The 18789-nt window shown below is 40.7% G+C and overlaps 1 protein-coding gene across 2 annotated transcripts in view; it reads left to right on the top strand.

Moving 5' to 3' along the window:
* FGFR3 (fibroblast growth factor receptor 3) overlaps window positions 1-18789 on the top strand; it is a 76628-nt gene that overhangs the window by 40320 nt on the left and 17519 nt on the right. The window contains exons 5-11 of one of the 2 annotated variants that reach the window (XM_075856959.1): window positions 3078-3247; window positions 9847-9970; window positions 10620-10810; window positions 14671-14815; window positions 16181-16368; window positions 18366-18514; window positions 18602-18723. In XM_075856959.1, coding sequence (XP_075713074.1) covers window positions 3078-3247; window positions 9847-9970; window positions 10620-10810; window positions 14671-14815; window positions 16181-16368; window positions 18366-18514; window positions 18602-18723 — 1089 coding nt within the window. The remainder of the gene's footprint in view (window positions 1-3077; window positions 3248-9846; window positions 9971-10619; window positions 10811-14670; window positions 14816-16180; window positions 16369-18365; window positions 18515-18601; window positions 18724-18789) is intronic. The other variant, XM_075856966.1, reaches the window with a different exon arrangement.

Here is an 18789-nt window from a genome sequence, read left to right on the forward strand (position 1 = left end):
CAAATTTTAGCTCCATCTTGATTTTTGCACCTCACTAGGCACTTTTTAAAAGTGTTCCTAAAAGGTGTGACCTAGCAAGAAAGGGGCGTGGCTTAACATCCACTAATGTGCGCCAAAATTGGCGCAATGTATTTAAAAATGGGACAAGAAAGAGGAAAGGCCCTTTTACACTGGCCAGTTATCGGGCAAACAAGCGTTCACAGAACAGGACAACGATGAGCCAATCGATTGCTGATCGAGCTCGTTCATCGGCTGATTGCATAGTTTTAGATGCCGAAAATATTATCGTTGTCGGCAGCACATCTCCGTGTGTAAACGGGGAGACGCGCTGCCGACATGATGGAAATGTATGGGGACGAGCGATCCGTGCAACGAGCGCTTGTCCCTATACTAGCTCATTGTGAAAGGAGCAAATGAGCGCCGATCATCGTGCTGCCTTGTTACATAGTACGGTTAAAAAAGACACATGTCCGTCAAGTCCAACCAAGGGATGGGGGAAGGGAAAAATCTTGTTCATCACTCGTTTACATCGCCCACGTCGGGCTGTGTAATATCACCTTAAGCTTGTGCCGTCGTCAGATCGCAGTAGTAAATTTGGGCCATTTTGTAGATTTTTATTTTTTTATTTTTTTTTGTCTGTGTGCGATTTGCCTGCAAAAATATTTTGCACAGCACCCATAAGTCTGCGGCAATATTGTACCTCCGAGTTTCATAGAGGCATGTAAAGGGGTTATTAGTTGGATTCACACATAGCGTGGTCCTTCGGATGCCTAATAACGAGGGTTCCAGGGTCATAAAGTGCCTACAGCTTCATAGTATTGAGCCATAGGGACTCTACAGACTCCTTGAGCCCTTACATACAACATATGACGCCACCCATGTAAATTAATATAGAGGTAAAATACTTACTACACGTGAAGCCGCTTTTCTTGGATCCATTGTGCCCTTAAATATTTAACGCGTGGTCGCTGATAGTTACTGGCTTGCAAAAATGTATGTATTTTAAACATTTTCTCTCTTGTGTTACCAAATGATGAGCAGTTTTCATACTCTCCGGGAGATGTTTTTACATTTTTTAAATTACCTCACCACAGGGGAGCGCTATTTTTTATTCTTAGGCATAAACAATGCAATTAGTCATGGGCTAAGGCTTGATGGTCATCATGCGTCTATCCAAGGATCTAATAGGACCGTAATGTACTAAAGAATTTATGCCCCCTTGAGCTTACGAGGCCCATATGTCAAGGGGTAAAATTCCTCCGGATATTTGGATTTGGAGTTTTCTGGGGTAATTTCTGCCATGGCGCTCACAACGCGCTTCTTGGTTTCCGAGCAATAGTGGACGTGGCAGCATGCCCATGCACTGGATTTGGACTAAATTTCTGTTGCTATAAACTAAACTACGCCCTCTTTAAACCATAGTCAGGTGCGTTATAACCTGTACGTGAACCATGCATAGTAGTATTGTAGTGGGTATTATGTTATTACAGATAGGGCCCATGGAAACCGTTCTTCTCCTGGATGTAAACAACTGATTTATGTACCGTGAAGTCCACAGTGGCAGATCTGCAAAATGAGATTTCCCACTCCATTATCGATATTGGTAGACTGGTCTTCTTTGGCAATCTCTTTAGCCATCACCTACATCCAAGGTCGGACTGGTCCACCATACCAGAAGATGACCTGTTTTGTACAATGACCACATAATTTAGGATGTAATTAAGTGGACATGTATCTTCTGTGTCCATTCAGGGTGGACCTCAAAATATATTTCAGCTGGTGGACCCAAAGAACCCAACTCCGACACTGCCTATGTCAGTCTCCCATGTCCTATGGTCCCGGCTTGCAGTAAGCCTGGATTCTCTATCCCCTCTTGATTGTATGCTTGGATGTACATGGATGACGGTGCCTTAGGTTTAAGTCAATATTACGCATTGTTCTTGCGAAACTCCAATATTTATCATCTTGCGTTGCTATCGATCTGAAAATTGAGCTGCCTTGTGCCAATATTGTCCTTAGGCGTTGACTTTGTCAATGCTACACTGTAAATAAAAAGGAATGATAAGCTGAATGGGTTGTGTCATTTCTGTGCTGTAGTCAAAGTGTATACATACCGTAGGTGAGGTCAATATTTGTACCATTTACATACACTCGGCTCTATTATATAAAAAAATTTTTCATTGACTTTCGTTATTTTTTTGTTCTATTCTTTTTTGCCTTGGAAGAGCGTAGCTTTTTACTCACTGCGTCACCATTTAGATGAGAGCACCTTTCTGATGCCATATCGAAGCTGATCTTATAACTCCTATTCCACCCATCAAATGGCCCCGAAGGTGCCAATTGGGGTTCAGTGGAACTTACCGATCTCTACCGCATACAAGCATAACTAGTAATTTTTCTAATGAACCGGGGTACAAGACTTGTCACTTGACTCTTCTTCGCTCTGCTGAATGTCTGAGGGTTCACAGATGGCAAGCAGCATATATGCCAAGATATGTTTCAACGCACTGAGGGTTTTTTTTAGTGGGCACCATTGCACTCACAAGTTCAGTATTATTGGGTCATCTGTAAGATAGTCCAAATTTCAAGGCACCTATCCTGTTGACTAAATTTCTTGTAGCATTTCCAAAGAAGCCCCTGACGCCTGCCAAACCAAGTGAGGCAGCCAGAGGTCACCATATCCAGGTATAGATTCAATGGACAGGTGGCTGTACTTTATCCATTCTGTAGGAGCTAAACCCCTTTTTAAAAAAGGATTGTCCAGGATTAGAAAAACATGGCTGCCTTCTTCCAGAAACAGCGCCATGCCTGTCCATGGGTTGTGTCTGGTATTGCAGTTCAGCTCCATAGAAGGGAATGGGACTGAGCTGCAATACCACAAACAACATGTGGACGGGTGTGGCACTGTTTTTGGAAGATTACAAATAAGATATCAAACCTAAAGATATACCCCCCAATAGAGAGAATATTGAAATTGTTTCCATTATTGGAGATATTAAAATCTATTTTTAAATAAAAACAACATGCATGCTATCTCTGGTAAACCTGAAATAATCCATTCATATATTCTTTAATAGAACCTCCATACTGGACACAACCGGAAAAAATGGAGAAAAAGCTTCTTGCGGTACCAGCTGCTAGCACTGTCCGATTCCGCTGTGCCGCCGCAGGCAAACCTCATCCTTCCATCTACTGGCTGAAAAATGGCAAAGAATTCAGGGGGGAACATCGAATAGGCGGAATCAAGGTAAATATATCTGTACAGATTGCTTCATTGCTGCTAACTACGTTAATTTTCTCATTTTCATGATCTGCATATAGAATAATATCATCGTTTGCAATATGCAAATACCATGTTCACGCATTGATATCCGAGTGGCGCTTGTCTCCAGGTGGCTTCCTCAATTTCTTATGGTTTTAATGGGCTATAAATATCCCATGTAGAAGTATGGTTTTCAAAATCTACTGCTATCAATGCTCCATTTTTTGATAGTTCCCACAGATATCCTTCCCTTTCAACCCACCAAAACTCTCCTTAACTTCACCTACTCGTACCAAAGTCCCACCAACGTTTTTTGTATATAGTCTCTGTCCACTTTGAGGACATTTGTAATAGTCTTCTGCCCTAACATGGTAGTAGCATCATATCACTTCCCAGCCTTTTGGCTAAGATCAAGTGTAGTACTTGCTCAAGCTGAGGTTAGTAATCATCCGTTCCGGTGGAAGATGGCCATCGTAGGGGGATGACAGGGCAGGGGACCACAACAGTCATCGCTCTGCTGTACGCATTTGGTTTAAAGGTACCATTTGTAGGTGACCAGGCGACCGCCGGATCGAGGTCAGGAGGTTGGGTAGTTTGGAAGCCCGAGTTGCTATGTGCCCCAGGGCTGGTGACAAAGGGGTGCCCTAACTCACTGGGGGTGGGATCCCACTGAGTGAAGGCACATTTGCACGCACTCACACTTCTGAGCACACACCTTTATTCTCCCGGCCTTCTGGCTGGGAGATGAGGAATTTTTATACCTGGTGGATGTCCAGGCTGTATCACAGCGCACATCCACTTATTTAATTTTGTTTTTCACTGTGTTTGTCACAGAATTTTTGGATGCGGCGCCCTTTTGGGACCATTCCAAGGTCTAGGGGGAAAATGTGTGGCCTTCTGGTTCCTTTTTCCCCGGCAACCCGGCCTCCCTTCGTAGGGGAGGTGCAACCAGATACATTCTTCAAGCTTGGATACTGGTGGAAGCTTTGGAGTGTTGTTGGGTCTCCGTAATCTTCGGCAAGGGGGGGATCGTTGATCCTCTAGGCCTATGGTTTGGAGGGTCGGGGAATGGTTATGCAGGGCCTCTCTCTTTTAAGAGAAGGGCTGCGATAGACTGCATCCTTGTGCTCTTTTTGTGTGGCACTCCTGCACTTTTTATGCATTTGAGTGAGGAAAGCACGGCTCGGGCTTATTGAAAGAAAAGAAAAGAAGGTAGTAGCATCATATACATAAAGGGTCAAGTAGTGCGTATTCCAGCACACATTTTGAATTTCCGGAGCGAAGATGACCATACCTGGCACCGGTTTTTGGCCTAATCCAATGATCGGTTGTTATTCTGGACATGTGCCTTGTAGGTAACAATTACTTGATATTACTCCGATAGTTATTCAGACACCTTGGAAGATATACCTGATCCTTCCCTTTTCTCTTAGAAGCTGTCAAATCATAGGTGGTCAGATGTCACCACCTTTACTCTAATTTGCTATTTACGTGCTCCACCTTTATTTGATACTAAGGCAATGTCTTAATTGGTAGTTTGGTCACTAGTTTTATCTGTTACATTTTAGGACTATTGAAAGAAGTATTTCCACTTGGAAACACACTTTTCCCAAAATGCACCCAGGACCTGCGATCAACTTTATTGATGCTATAAAAATAAAAGACCCAATAGCCGGGAAAAGATTTTTATTGTGGCGCTGGAAGCCCAAGCCTAAAGACGGTCCTACTGGAAGGGTCTTCTTGCCCGTATCACTTGTTGGCAGAATTCAAGGTGGCACTGTTTGGCAGCATTATGTAGGCATTGAGTGACCATATTGTGGCGCTTTATTATAGGTGTATTTTAAGCCGTTCAGTATATCACAGCACAAAGCACTTTGGGACAGATTTACTAATTCTGACTGTGTAAACTTAGACCAGGCAGTCAGAAGATACTTTTCTCTTCCTTATACCACCACTTGGTTGGCTTTGTTTTACACCAGTTTTTTTTTTTTTTGTGCCAAAAATGTGGAACATATTTTAAGCCACGCCCCCTGTGCACTAAGGCACGCCTCCTGTTCTAGAGACTTTGAAAAATGCCTAGTTAGGTTCAAACCTCTTATAGCGGTTGTCGCTTTGATAGAAGTCCACTAGACATTGTAGCTTCTAGTAGAATACAAGCCCCACTGGGGTCTATTAGCTGATTTTATATTTTTTGTAAATTAAAAATTCAGACCGTTCACCGATGCTTTTTATGTAATTTTGTTCTTTAGCACTACATTTTGGTCACACAATGTGCACATTTTATCCGGACTTAAGCTGCTATAATTTTTTTGAATGCCAAAAATCCGTTCACATGTTCCCTCTGTAGGTGACTGTAGATGGGAAAACTGGCTAACCTGGAATGTTCAGGTCAAAGTCTGGCCACATGACACACGTGATAACCAAAGTAGCTAGATTGTATCCCGAGCCAGTAGACTTCACGTAATCCCTTGTGTACACATGAAGTGCAACTGAGAAATGCGTTACAACAAAAGGAGCAAGATGGAATAAAAAAAACTAGAACATTATAATAAGCCGCACTGATAAATAATATGGGTTATCGGAATAGTTTTTGACTTTCTTCCATGGATTCATTCTCATCTTATGCTATCTGTTTATATGCAGTTGCCAGAGATGTCCACTGAAACAGCGGCACTTTGGTCCATAGGCTGTCTTTTTGGTATTGCAGCTTACCCCCAAGTGAATAAAGCTGGTCTGCAATACCGCATACAGCCTATGGATAAGAGTGGTGCTGTTTCTGGAATCCACTTAAAAAGTCTAAATTTTTTTTTTTTAAACCGTGCACTTTTAAAAAAAAAAAAAAAAATGTTTTTGTTTTATTGAATAATTTTTATTTTTTTTTCAATTTGCAATTTTACAAAATTTTGTTCCTCTCGTCTAATCCGGCTAGTCCAAAATTGACCAGTTATCTACAAACAACCTTTAGGATTTAGTTTTGCTTGCTATGAGCAGACTCTCTCTTGCTCTGTCAGAGATATGTATGGCAGCCATCATGGTCACAGAGGGTCTGACCTCGGGTTGTGACCTGTGCTCTGACCGGGGGAATAAGTGACAGTGGTTATAGAAATGTTTTCGGTTTGCGTCTTGAAAGCCAAAGGAATGTAGAAACAAAGCCCCCTGTGACAAAGCCGAGAGTGAAAGGGATCTGGAGGATAAGCAGTTCAGCCGTGTCTGTTATCTCCTGGTCACAAATCCTCAGACCGAGCATTAACTGACTTATCGGATCTCACTAATTGGTAAAATTTACCAAGTTCACAAAAATCAGCCATTTAAAGGAACACTAAACCTAAAGTCACCAGTATATAAAAGTAAAACCTGCAAATAAGTCATATTTGTATGTGAATGTCCTCCGAACTGGAGATATGGGAGATAACGTAGTGATCAAGGGGAAAGGGAATTTTTGGGATTTCCTATCGGCCATCTCTTTGAAGGACGCAACCGTTCAATCTTTCCACAGCCTGACATGGCAGATAACGGAGTAATTCATTTTATTCAACTTCACAGAAAATGTAATTCGGTTTAATGTCCTTTTAATATTTAAAGTAGTTTTGTCTTTTGGATGATCCCGTTTTGTTAGAGGTGTTCCTCACCACAAATCGGACAGCTGGGGGTCAGAACAGTAGAACACCTTTTGATCAGCTGTAATCTGTGAGGGTGCCTAGCCATAAGTATTCGGTTTCCCTGCAGCACCACCACAGGCGAAATAAAGCATTACATGGTACCCATTTAAATCAATAGGCAATCTGTTTAATGCCAGGACAAGCAGGATCTTTAGAGTTAGAGATGCTCTTGTTAGCTATTCTCTGATGGAGATCCTGAATGAGGGATCTTACCCCTCTATTAATTCAAAAAGTCCTAATAGGGTATTTCAAATGGGTTTTCTAAATCCGATTCCCTCTCTTAATACTGCGATGGGTGTCATAATCTTGACAAGTGTAACCCAAATTGAACGTGTGCGCTTAGCTACACTAGTCAATACTAACTTCATCATAAAGATCACCTCTAATCTTCAGATATTTTCCATAGGTTAGTAGAGTATAGACATAAGAAGGTGACAACCACATTTCTGAGCCACGAAAGGTGTTAAGAGCAGTTGTCCATTCCTTTCCCCCTATCTCAGCAGCTCATTAAAAATGTCTTGGTAGAGGGCGACAGTGAGCACAGGAGAAAGCTCCTCCCATTCTATAAAATACATGCTTCTTCCTGTAGCAGAATGAGTGACCTTTGGAATAATAATGGAAAAAAAAAACAACTTTTTAATGACTTAACTACTTAATTTTCGGATTTCAACTGCGTCATTCGTGTTCACGTCAATTGTCCTTTAAATACATGGAAAGTGCTACAGTAATGCATATGAGAGTACTTTTCCTGCAACATTCATCTCTACAGGGTCTTCCATATAATAGACAAATGTGTATTTTGCAGGAGAGACCACAGCCCTTTCAGCCTCTGCCCCCCACTCCAGTCTGAATTTTTGGGACGTCCGTCAAACTGCTTCACTAGCTGTATGGTGATGGGCTCCAGACGCAAGCCCCCTGCCTGATGCAATCTTTATTTTGGGGAGAAAAGTGTGAAATCTGAGCACTGGTGCCTGACCCTTTTACACACAAACACGTTGTCTCCACCAAAAGGCGGAATGTTCTCGACTAGTATGTAGTTGTATACGATATGTGTGTGTATAATACACGTCAATGCAAATTTTCCCTTGACCTCTCAGAAAAATTATATATACACATCATATTTTGATGTCGGAACTTGACGTTTATACACAGAGAAGTGGCGCTCCTCCTTGTTTGAGACTTCTTCATGTTCTTTTTAGCTGTTTCTATGTTTTCTCGGTTTAAAATATGCTGGTGACAACCACAATTGACACCGTTGTTAATAACTGCCTGCCTCTCATATACCATTAACCTGTTAGAGCCTCGTGTGTGGTGTAATTGCTCTGACTTTTCATGAACCAGGAAGATCAGGATGAACAGTGCAATAGATTTTATTTAGATGGGGTGGGGGCGTACTGCAATGCATGGAATAGCGGTTGAAGGACACAGAAAAAGTGCATTTTAATAAATGTATAGCCTTCAGCTATTCAGGTTAATAACCATGGAGTAGCCGTTTTCCCCTCGAAATGTAAAGGTTTTTATCTTGGGTTGGTCGATGTAGATGACAAATTTGGCCACAGTTGCCATGTGGTAGCCATCTCCTAGCAATGTTGCACTCCTTCGTAATGAATGGCGTCATGGTCACTGTAACCAGAATCAATTGACTGGTTGCCGCCGCCACATGACGGCATCATCACCATCATGTAAGTTTCGTGCTAGAAGTCTGGGGTAGGGGCAACAGTCAGTCAAAAAGCGTTTTTACAGTTGACCATTATTATGAATGCATTCTAATATCACATTTCCTATTCAACTTTTGCGTTTCATAATATAAAAATAAACTACAGACAAAAAAAAATTAAACCCCCCCCCCCTCCTCGAGTATGTGATCACCTCGAATAAGTATTCTCCTCAAGAATTTCATATGGCTATATCAGAGATTTTACAAAGCGCTTTAATATTTAAATCCTCATTGGAATCTCTCTATTATGGGAAGTCTGCGTACACTAAATGACCCTAAAAAAAGAAGGGGTGGATTATCTTTTACCAGAATCCTCTGTGTAGTCTTTACTCCGCCACGAATACAGATTGTGCCGAAAACTGTCTCCATGGAGAGACCCGGGGACAGAGAAAAATAAACTCTGGAGAATTCCAGCTATACACTGACTCACGGAAAAATTCTGAGTTTTGTGATGTCTGTGCTGGTTAGTAAGGGCTTGGAGATATCTCTGCTTTGGACTTTTTTCATCTCCAAACTCTTCAAAACTGCAGGGCCGGAGCAGAGTGCAATAGACTTTCTGTTGACCCAGCCGTCAATGTCGAGAGGTGGTCATAAATACTGTGATAGATTTTACAATTTTTTTTTTTTCACTGATGCTCAGATGTATGTGTGAGGTAGCTCTGCTTGATAAATTCTGGCATGAGATGTTGTTTAAAGAGCCAACCTGTTTTATTGCAGCATGGAGGCTCAGTGGTTACCACTATTGCCTAGGGGTTCTGGGTTTCCTCCCAAAAACATAGGGGATTTACATTGTGAGCTCCAATGGGGACAGCGAGTGAGGACAATCTCTGTAAAGCACTATGGGATAAAGTTTGTGACCATTTAATTACTGGCAACGTCTCACAAGAGGTCCACCAAGAGTCTGTATCTGCTAACAAGTAACCCATGTCTATGGTCCCCAACAATCTGTCCAGGACAACCAAAAACAAAGTGTTACGGTTATCCCTGGTCTTTATGTAGACCTAGTCTAAATCCCTGGATCAGTGAAGCTGCCTGTAGATGTGCAGCCATATCTTCATTCAACCAACAGCTATCCGCCTTGACTAAAACACCATGAATGTTCAATAATGTCTTTGGCCAGCTGTATCCAGGTTGACCATTACAACATCCATTGGCATAGGGCTCAATAGTTTTGCTAACCTAACCTTTGTTATTCTATTTCTCTAAAGCTCCGCCACCAGCAATGGAGCCTGGTCATGGAGAGCGTGGTCCCATCTGATAAAGGCAACTATACTTGTGTGGTTGAGAACAAATATGGAACCATTCGACAGACCTTTCAGTTGGATGTTCTTGGTAAGTGTAGAGCCTCAAGATTTCCAAAACGTTGCTGTTCTTCCTGTATTGTGTTCTCCTCAATCTGTACCATTATTCATAATGAGCCATGGACTCTTCATACATATGTATGAGTTTTACTAAGAAGTCTTTGTGTGACCCTTGTCTTGAAGAACTTCTGTATACGTGTACTGACCATACAATACCCAGTTTGTTTGTTGTGCTGTTTATGTACTTTTTGCTAAGGTTGGAGAAGGAAATTGTGTTTTTGGCAAGTATATAATAGATACCCAATAGCAGTACCAGGCCAGCAGGGCATAGCTAAGTTGTTGGCAGCAGACTTGGACCAGCACACAGGTTCTTTAGAGATGTTTGTACATGGCTTTAACAAGTCACAATGTCTCCTCTGAAGAACAGGGTTTGAAGGTCTCCAACCCTCACGTATAACAACTTTGAGAGGCTTTCATGTAGGTCCAATGAAAGGTGAAGAGACCTGCCAAAAGTATTGGCCAAACTACATTACAAATCTTGTTTTGTTGTTTTTTGTTTCTTAGTTTTTTTTATTGAGTGGGAGAACTGTGTTTTGTTGTAAATGAAGGAGGAAAATGCCGTTACTTCTTGGTGCTGTATACACTGACCATTTTAATGGTCGCTTTTTTTGTTTTTATAGAACGATCTTCTCACCGACCCATACTTCAGGCAGGGTTACCAGCCAACAAGTCGGTTGTAGTTGGGAGCGATGTGGAATTTCACTGCAAGGTTTACAGCGATGCTCAGCCTCACATTCAATGGCTAAAGCATATAGAAATTAATGGCAGCAAATATGGACAGGACGGAGATCCTTACGTCTCAATTCTGAAGGTAAGCCTTAGAACACATTGCGTTACATTGTTTTACCCTTTTGTGCCCTTTAAGTGGCTAGTCAGGGGGCATAAGATAGGAGTCCCATCCAACTCCTTAGAATTCTTTATATTAGTTAGAAGTCAAGGAAGTGTATCTTATGACCACTGTTGGTCTGCTACAAAAAAAATTGAGCGGACTCACCGGGTAAAAAGTGCATGCATGAAAATCTAGATTATATCCCCTTACTTAGCAGTGGGCAATTAGTGGTCACAGTTGTGCCCTTTTAGTCCAGCATTACTAGATCTTCTATAATCTGCCTTAATGTAATGTGACCTATACAAATATCTGGTTCCCTTAAAACCTATTCAAAGTCATATGATCTGTGTTGGTGGGCCATGCCAAATTTTTTTTTTTAATGGGATCCGCCAATAAGTCTTGACGGCTGTCACAGTATCCCAATCTCTGCAGTTGGAGAGTAGATAAATCAGACAGATTAAAGTTTATTGGCCGTTCTGAACTTAATTTCTAATCGAGTTTTTCCAACAAAAGACCTTTATGGCATGTACATAGACTTGGCTGTTTCCATAACTCCCAAAAGCGATATGAAAAGCCATCCCTCCAGTCAGTCTCCACTTTGATGTGGTGGCAGTCGGCCACCTCAACCGGGGTTCAGGAGACTTCTGTTCTTCTGGTAGGTGAAGGTCCTATCACTGGAACACCTACCTCTTAGACATGGCCACACCAAATGTCATTATATTATGATAGTGCTGTTTCTTGTTTTTGGATTTTGCTACTTATTTTAGATTGGGGTCCCTTTCACCCTTTTTTCACCCTTTTTATGGGGTGCAGTTACTATATAGGTTACGCATTGGTTATAAAATTCTAAAACGTGTACTTGATGCAGTGGATAATGTAGAACTAGAGCGAATCTACATGGTATTTACTGTTTTAATTAACTCCTTCAGTCAATTTTGCCAGGCTCGGTCAAGAGCTATTGTGGGTCTAACTGGGGTGAAAAATACATATTTCCGAAGGCTCTGCCAGATTAAATTGACTAAACAGAAAAATCATTCAAGTTTAGCTATTTCTTTCTAAAACACAACTGAGTCATTGACTGTCATGACAGTCGGGGTGGGAGGATAAACGTAGCTCTCATCTCACTCAACCATGACATTATGTTAATTCTGTGCAGTAACTTGACTGTAAAATAATGACATTTGCCTACTCTCCCACAAAAAGTTTGTCATTACTTGTCTAAATATAAGTATTTTTATCCTCTTCGTTTTACAGTTAGTTTTTTTTCTTTTTGAATTTTAAGTCCTTATTTTTCGCTTACTCGTTTTTGTGTTTTTTTATACTCTGTTCATATTGGCACTATTTGATCACACGGTATTTTAGTGCATCACATTGCGTTATGGGCATCGGATTTCCTATCTGATACGACACATATAGCAGTTGTACAATCCAATCTGCTGTGAAAAACATTGATCAAAAAGTTGCACCAAGAACAGAACAGATTGCATTTCAGTAAAACCAACTAAAACCATTATTTTGTTGTCATAGAGATGTGAATTCTACCAAAAAAAAATCAATTTTGCCCACTGGTTACTCTGTTCATTTAAAAAAAAGTTGTTAAAAAAAAAATAGCGGCAGAATCATTGGTCAGGTTAAGGAAAACCAATGGATGCCCTTATTAAAGAAATGTGTTTTTTGTTTCTTTGGGGTTGGGGGTTTCCTAGAAAAGGCGCCACTCTAGTACTGTAGTTTAGCCTTATTCATTTCCAGTCCAGACACAACCTTTGGACTGGTGTGACGCGGTTTCTGGTGGGGAGGATCAGACCTTTTTTTTGTAATCCTTAACAACCCCTTTAACTGGAGAAGACTAGCAGTTAATTGAAATTGTCCATAATTCAAGTGAAGAATATTTCCTCCCTGGGGTTCTGTTTTCCCTTCCTCTGCATCAACAAATCTGTCATAGCTAAAGAGTTATATTTTTAACTTTTCAGATCTTTGTTTTCATCCATTCCATACATGGAATCATTTTGTTGCTGAGTTTACTTTCTTTCAGTGTTGCCATAGATAACCTCTTTTACCTTCTCCAACTTCCGCATTAACATGTATAACAGACCCCTCTGGTACCAATTATTTTACTGAAAACAAGGGATCAGAAGGGCAAAAATTCATCCATCTAGTCTATATTTCCCCCTGATGGGAGACTATGGGGACCGTTGGGCTGTCCACATAGACACTAGATTGTTGCTGAATCTTGAAATCAAGGGATCCGCCAACAAAATGTAATTACCGCATCTATCCAAAGAACAGGTGATAAATGGTTGATTGGTTTGGGTCTGACCAGTGGAACCCTCACTGATTATTAGAATCGGAGACGCCAGACCCCCCCCCCCTCCCCACCAGCACTTCCATATTGAGAAGGAGTTTTTATGGAGTGGCTGGCCATTTCTGTACAGTCCGTAGAGTTCTATGGAGCACACCAACCGCCAATTCATACAAGTCCCCTTAACCACGAACATGCTGGACTGGGGTCCCCCGTTCTAGTGATTCAGCAGTCAGAACACCACCGATCTAACATTTTATCACCTATCCCATGGTTAGGTGATAAATGTTAATGGCTGATACAACCCTTTAAGCGTAGAGTTAGATGATGGCGTCTGCATGCAACTGTTGCACCCCAATACAAGTGAAAAGAATTTGATCATCGTTTCCTTTGACTTAGAACATTGCTGCCTTGGAAAGCATGCTGAGGGTTGTAGTTAAACAGCAGCTACCAAGAGTAACCAATGAGCAAAATATGGTTTGGCTAAATATGAATAGACCATTGGCTGGGTTGTAGTCCAACATTACGGCATTTCTTTCATGATGATTGATCGAGGTTTAAAGCCATATTCTAAAGTTTGAGTGTTTGCTGTTCCTGCAGACATGGATAAGCAATAATTCAGAAGCTGATGTTGTCTTAAATCTGTACAATGTGACAGAAAAAGATGAAGGAGAATATTTATGTAGAGCCAACAATTTCATCGGCATAGCCGAAGCAACATTTTGGCTCAACATTTACGAACCAAGAGCAGGTAAAACCATAGACTCTGTCCCAAGGTTTTGAATGCGCTTACAAGCGGAAAAGAAAATGTCCTGAATATTCTTGGGTCTTTGGTTACTGTTGCTGAATGATTTGGTGTTTCCACCACCATTGGTGCTTCCATTCCTTCAAAATCAAGAGATTGCAATGAAAAAGAAACCCACAACCAGCTGCCATTTAGACATGGTTAGTCACCAGATATCTGTCTATCACCATAAAGGTCCAGCCTATCAATATTACTAGAACTTCACGGAGGTTGGCTGGTCTTCATGATGTCCATGCCTAAGATACAATATTTATACCAGAGTGGACCTACTCTTAAAATTGATGTCCTCGTCCTTTTTTAAAGTATGTCCATCATCTAAATATCTGTTCCCTGAGACTATTTCATTCTCAAATCAGCAGAAGACCATGATTAACCATTACAATCCCCATGGACATGAACTCTGAGATTATACATCCAGTAGTACTAGTGAACCTCAAAAACATTTAATGTAGAAGAACCATTGCTTACGCTGTGTTGTGGGTCAACTTTTCAGATCTCATTCACTTGCATGCCACGTTAATGGGACAGATCTTAGATAGCCTGGTGAAGGGTTCTGGTCTCTTTTTCTCCTACAGGTGATAAGGTTCTTTTGGGTTACTTTCCCAATTTTCAGCGTCCTGCTGGGATTCTGGCTTCCTTGCATTTGTTTTTATTGGTGTTGTTATTGTTTTTTTTTCCTCCCGTTTCCTCTGTGTCCTGTTCTGGTTTTTAGTTTTATTTCTTCCATTCTTTTTTTAGCCTACGGGTGTATACTCCTCGGATAAGGATATTGAGGTTCTCGTTTTGCGCAATGTGTCTTTTGAGGATGCTGGGGAGTATACCTGTCTGGCTGGGAATTCTATTGGCTATTCACATCACACTGCTTGGCTGACCGTTCTACCAGGTATTCCCTCTCGCTTCTTTTCGGTGATTCTTTCCATGTTCCCAAGAAATGCCAAACAAGGTTCCAGAACTTGGATGTCTAATCGTTACTGGACCGGTTTATATAAATTACATTTTTATTAGTCTGATTTATCATTTTACCCTTGTGGGTTAATGTCGATGGGAAAAAAAATAGCTGCCTATTGCATTGAGTTTTTTGAATTTTATTACCATTGGGTGAAGATGAGTTTAATTAAAACCTAATCGTGTTACCCATGGAAACATTTTTATTTTTCCATGGACAAAAACAGTTTTTGTCTTTATATATGTCCCATTTTGTGTCTAGTTTGGCATTTCTGTACATATATCTTACCTGTTTGACCTTTGATGATGTAAGTATGTCAAATTATCTCTTATTTGTAAATCATGGTGTTGGGTACCAGTACCCTTTGTTTTTGTGTCACATATGCTACAGCATGCTTCTGCTCTCATTTCACGGATTTTGTATATTTAGAAGAATCAGTCAAGTGTTTTAAATGTTTTACTATGTGTTAAGAAATCTCTTGTGCAGTTATATAAAGTTAGAGGTATTCTTAAGGTTAAAGGAGGACCCTGAGCAAAACTGATATTGTTATGCCTAGCGCCTGGCCTGAGGGGGCAGGTGAATGACACAGGGAGTCTCCCATTGGTGATCTTTGAATCCATGTATCCTGCACCGCCCCCTCGGACCCTTCACTAGGCATAATATTTGATTTGGTGTCATATGGGGATTACTGTCCCTGTTCAATATTTATATCTAGTCAGCACAACTGATCCAGTCCCTTGTTATGACCATTGGACTTCAAACCCAATATTTTTCCTTCTTGTACAGCCTTGAGACTGCAAATGTGCATCTTGGAATATGAAGCATTGACGCCATGACTCCGCATGATTAAAAGGGTTTTGACGGACTTTAATATGGATTGTTGGGTGTACAACTACTGGCATCTCCAGCGATCATTTTAGTGAAAGGACTGCTGCGCTCAAGTTTGTGGCTGTGCCTGGTACTGCAGCTCAGTCCCATTCGAGCTCCACTCAGGTGGTCAACTGGAGTACCAGGAAAGTTGGACCCCCACTTGTTAAATATTTATGGCCTATGGTAAGGATAGGCCATCCGTAATAAAGTCCTGGAAAACCCCCATAATATATCCCAAACCGTCCTGGTTTTAAAACCTCAAAATTCTGCTATTTACAGTATGCAGACCAGGTCCAACTTAATCTGCTACCCCATCTAAGTCAAATTGAGAATTTCCCAACCCATAATTACTTTTATAAGACTCCTCTGCCCACCTTGTTTTTCTATGACTTTCTAAGGTCTAAAATATATATATTTTTTTCATCCCTATAGAACCAGTTGTTAAAGTAGAAGCAACTTCCTCCAACTCTGTCAGTGTCCTAATTGTGGTGACTGCAACCATTGTCTTCTTCTTGGTGGTCATTATCATCATTGTCACATACCGGATGAGGAACACGTCCAAGAAGGCAATGAACACACCAACTGTGCAAAAGGTCTCCAAGTTTCCACTCAAACGACAGGTAACAGAAAGTAGATACAAGATTACTAGCCATGTTCTTCCCACTATCTTCTCACCTTGCCCTGTTTAATTTTTGCCCTGGCTTCTGGCCAGTGGTGGTGTATTTTTAAATCCAGTAAACACACAGCCCCCTACCTCCAATATATAAAATGTCTATTCTAAGCATTTCCCATTTTAAATAGCAAAATAATCCTCATCACCTCCAAGAAATTAATAGTTTATATGACCTATCAATACAGTTATTAAACCATTGCGCATGTGTAGAAGTCTCTCCATGAAGGAAAGACCTACATCGTAGATGAGTGACCATGTCTCTCCAGCTATTTTAGCCATGCTAGTTACACGTGTTTTTTGTTTTTTATTTGTTTTATTTCTTACCCTATGTTGGGTTCATTATAGATATATGTTCACTAAAGGTTCTACAATCTTTTATTCTGTGCCGTGCATGACGAGAGCTCATGAGCTTGTTGGTCTACTTATATTGTTTAGATCTATGACTGGGGTACTCTAGTTTCCGTATGAATAATTTTCTATGCAAGTATCGAAAGCATGGTGTAACCTTTCTTCCCACCGTTTCCTTTACTTTTCTTTCTTTCTCCTACCTAATAATGTAGGTGTCTTTGGGGATACCGGATTTCCTACTGTCATCTGTTGCCTTCTCTGTGTCACATGTGAATCACATGATCAAAACTGATGCCTCACTAACACTGACAATTGGTGAAATTTTGTCCACTCTTGAACCCCTGTAATGGACAAAGACAATTTTTTTTTATTCATAGAAAAAATAAGTATTGCATTCAAAGAAATTTTCCAATTAGGAAAACAAGAAGTTCTGAGGCAGAATATCATATAAACCCTAAAAGAAGGCAGTGTACATATGGCTAGCTTTAAAAAAAAACGTTCCAGGAGATAATACCTTGCCAGTACAACCTTTCCCCTTCCACCACGAGCAGCAATGGGGGTAAAATTCATGATCTCCCCCATTGCAGATGACAGGGGAAAGAAGGGACAGGCATGTTGGATTACAATTCCATTCTTTTGTTTGTATGGAGATAAGCCACTGCTAGACTAGTCTGGCAACGGCTTTACTCCCTATTGAGAACGCATGCACGGTCTGCCGAGCGTGCATGTGTGTGGGGGAGTCGGGAGGAATCGCTGTCTGAATTTTAGTGCCAGCCTTTAGCATCTTTTTTTCCAAGCTGAACTAATCAAACACTTGGAATGTTGCCTCTTACTAATAAAAAGTCCAATAATTCACTCTAAGGCTTCCTTTCAAGTAATTGTACAGTTACAGCTCAATGCCAGGAGGGCTCTGTCAGTTCAATGGATAATTCTGATGCAGTGCTCTCTTCAAATTCTGGAATTTCTCTCCAAAAAATATTGTATATCCGTGTTACATTGAAGATTTGGCTTTCTATATCATATTTTCTCTTAAGTATCACATTTCCCTTGAGTGCTTCAATCATGAAGTTCTTTATATTTACTTTCATGTGGTATTTTTAACATGACTGTCTTCTTTCTCCTCTTTGCTAGTGCATGATACAGAACTCTGAACTGCATGTATTTGTAAAGGGTTTTGATCTTTTACCCGTACAGTGAATGAGATGAAAGAGCAATGTAATGTTTTATTAGCTCAGATACCCCCAGAACAGAGCTGGAGAGCATATGTTGCAATGTGTTTGTTGCCTTGCCGGTAACCTTGGAGGTGCGCAATTCCCCGAACATGCTGTGGTGCTCATTATAATGATAGTAATGACATTTAAATGTATTCCCAGCCAGAGAAAAAAAATGGTGATGAGTTTATCCAATTTACATTTTGATAGCAATGAAATGCCTGAAAAATCGACGAACTTAAACCCCTTCCTGCCCAACAGAGACCACATTAGATGTCTTCATATTTCTCCTTTTTTCTTACTTCTCCTTTTTCTTGTTAATGTTTCTTTTTCATGAGCCCAACAGTTGGCAATAATACACTTTTTTTGATTTGCTTTATTTAAGCAGGTGTCTCTGGAGTCTAATTCTTCCATGAATTCCAACACCCCGCTGGTGAGAATTACCCACTTGTCTTCCACTGACGGTACAATGTTGGCCAATGTTTCAGAGCTTGGATTGCCAGCTGACCCCAAGTGGGAATTATCAAGATCTAGGTGAGTTCTGTTTTTTTGTCGTGAATATTCAGGAGTAAGATATGACTTTATCAAATCCACTTTAAATATTTGTCTTTCTTTCTCTAGGTTGACACTAGGAAAACCATTGGGTGAAGGATGCTTTGGTCAAGTCGTCATGGCTGAAGCTATCGGTATTGATAAGGATAAACCAAACAAATCCATAAATGTAGCTGTAAAAATGTTGAAAGGTAATTGAAAGACATTTTTATGATCTCAAGTTTTGTAATCCCTCTTTTTTTTTCTTTTTGCCCCAT

Source organism: Rhinoderma darwinii, chromosome 1 (assembly GCF_050947455.1).
Source record: "Rhinoderma darwinii isolate aRhiDar2 chromosome 1, aRhiDar2.hap1, whole genome shotgun sequence".
Classification (NCBI taxonomy): Eukaryota; Metazoa; Chordata; class Amphibia; order Anura; family Rhinodermatidae; genus Rhinoderma; species Rhinoderma darwinii.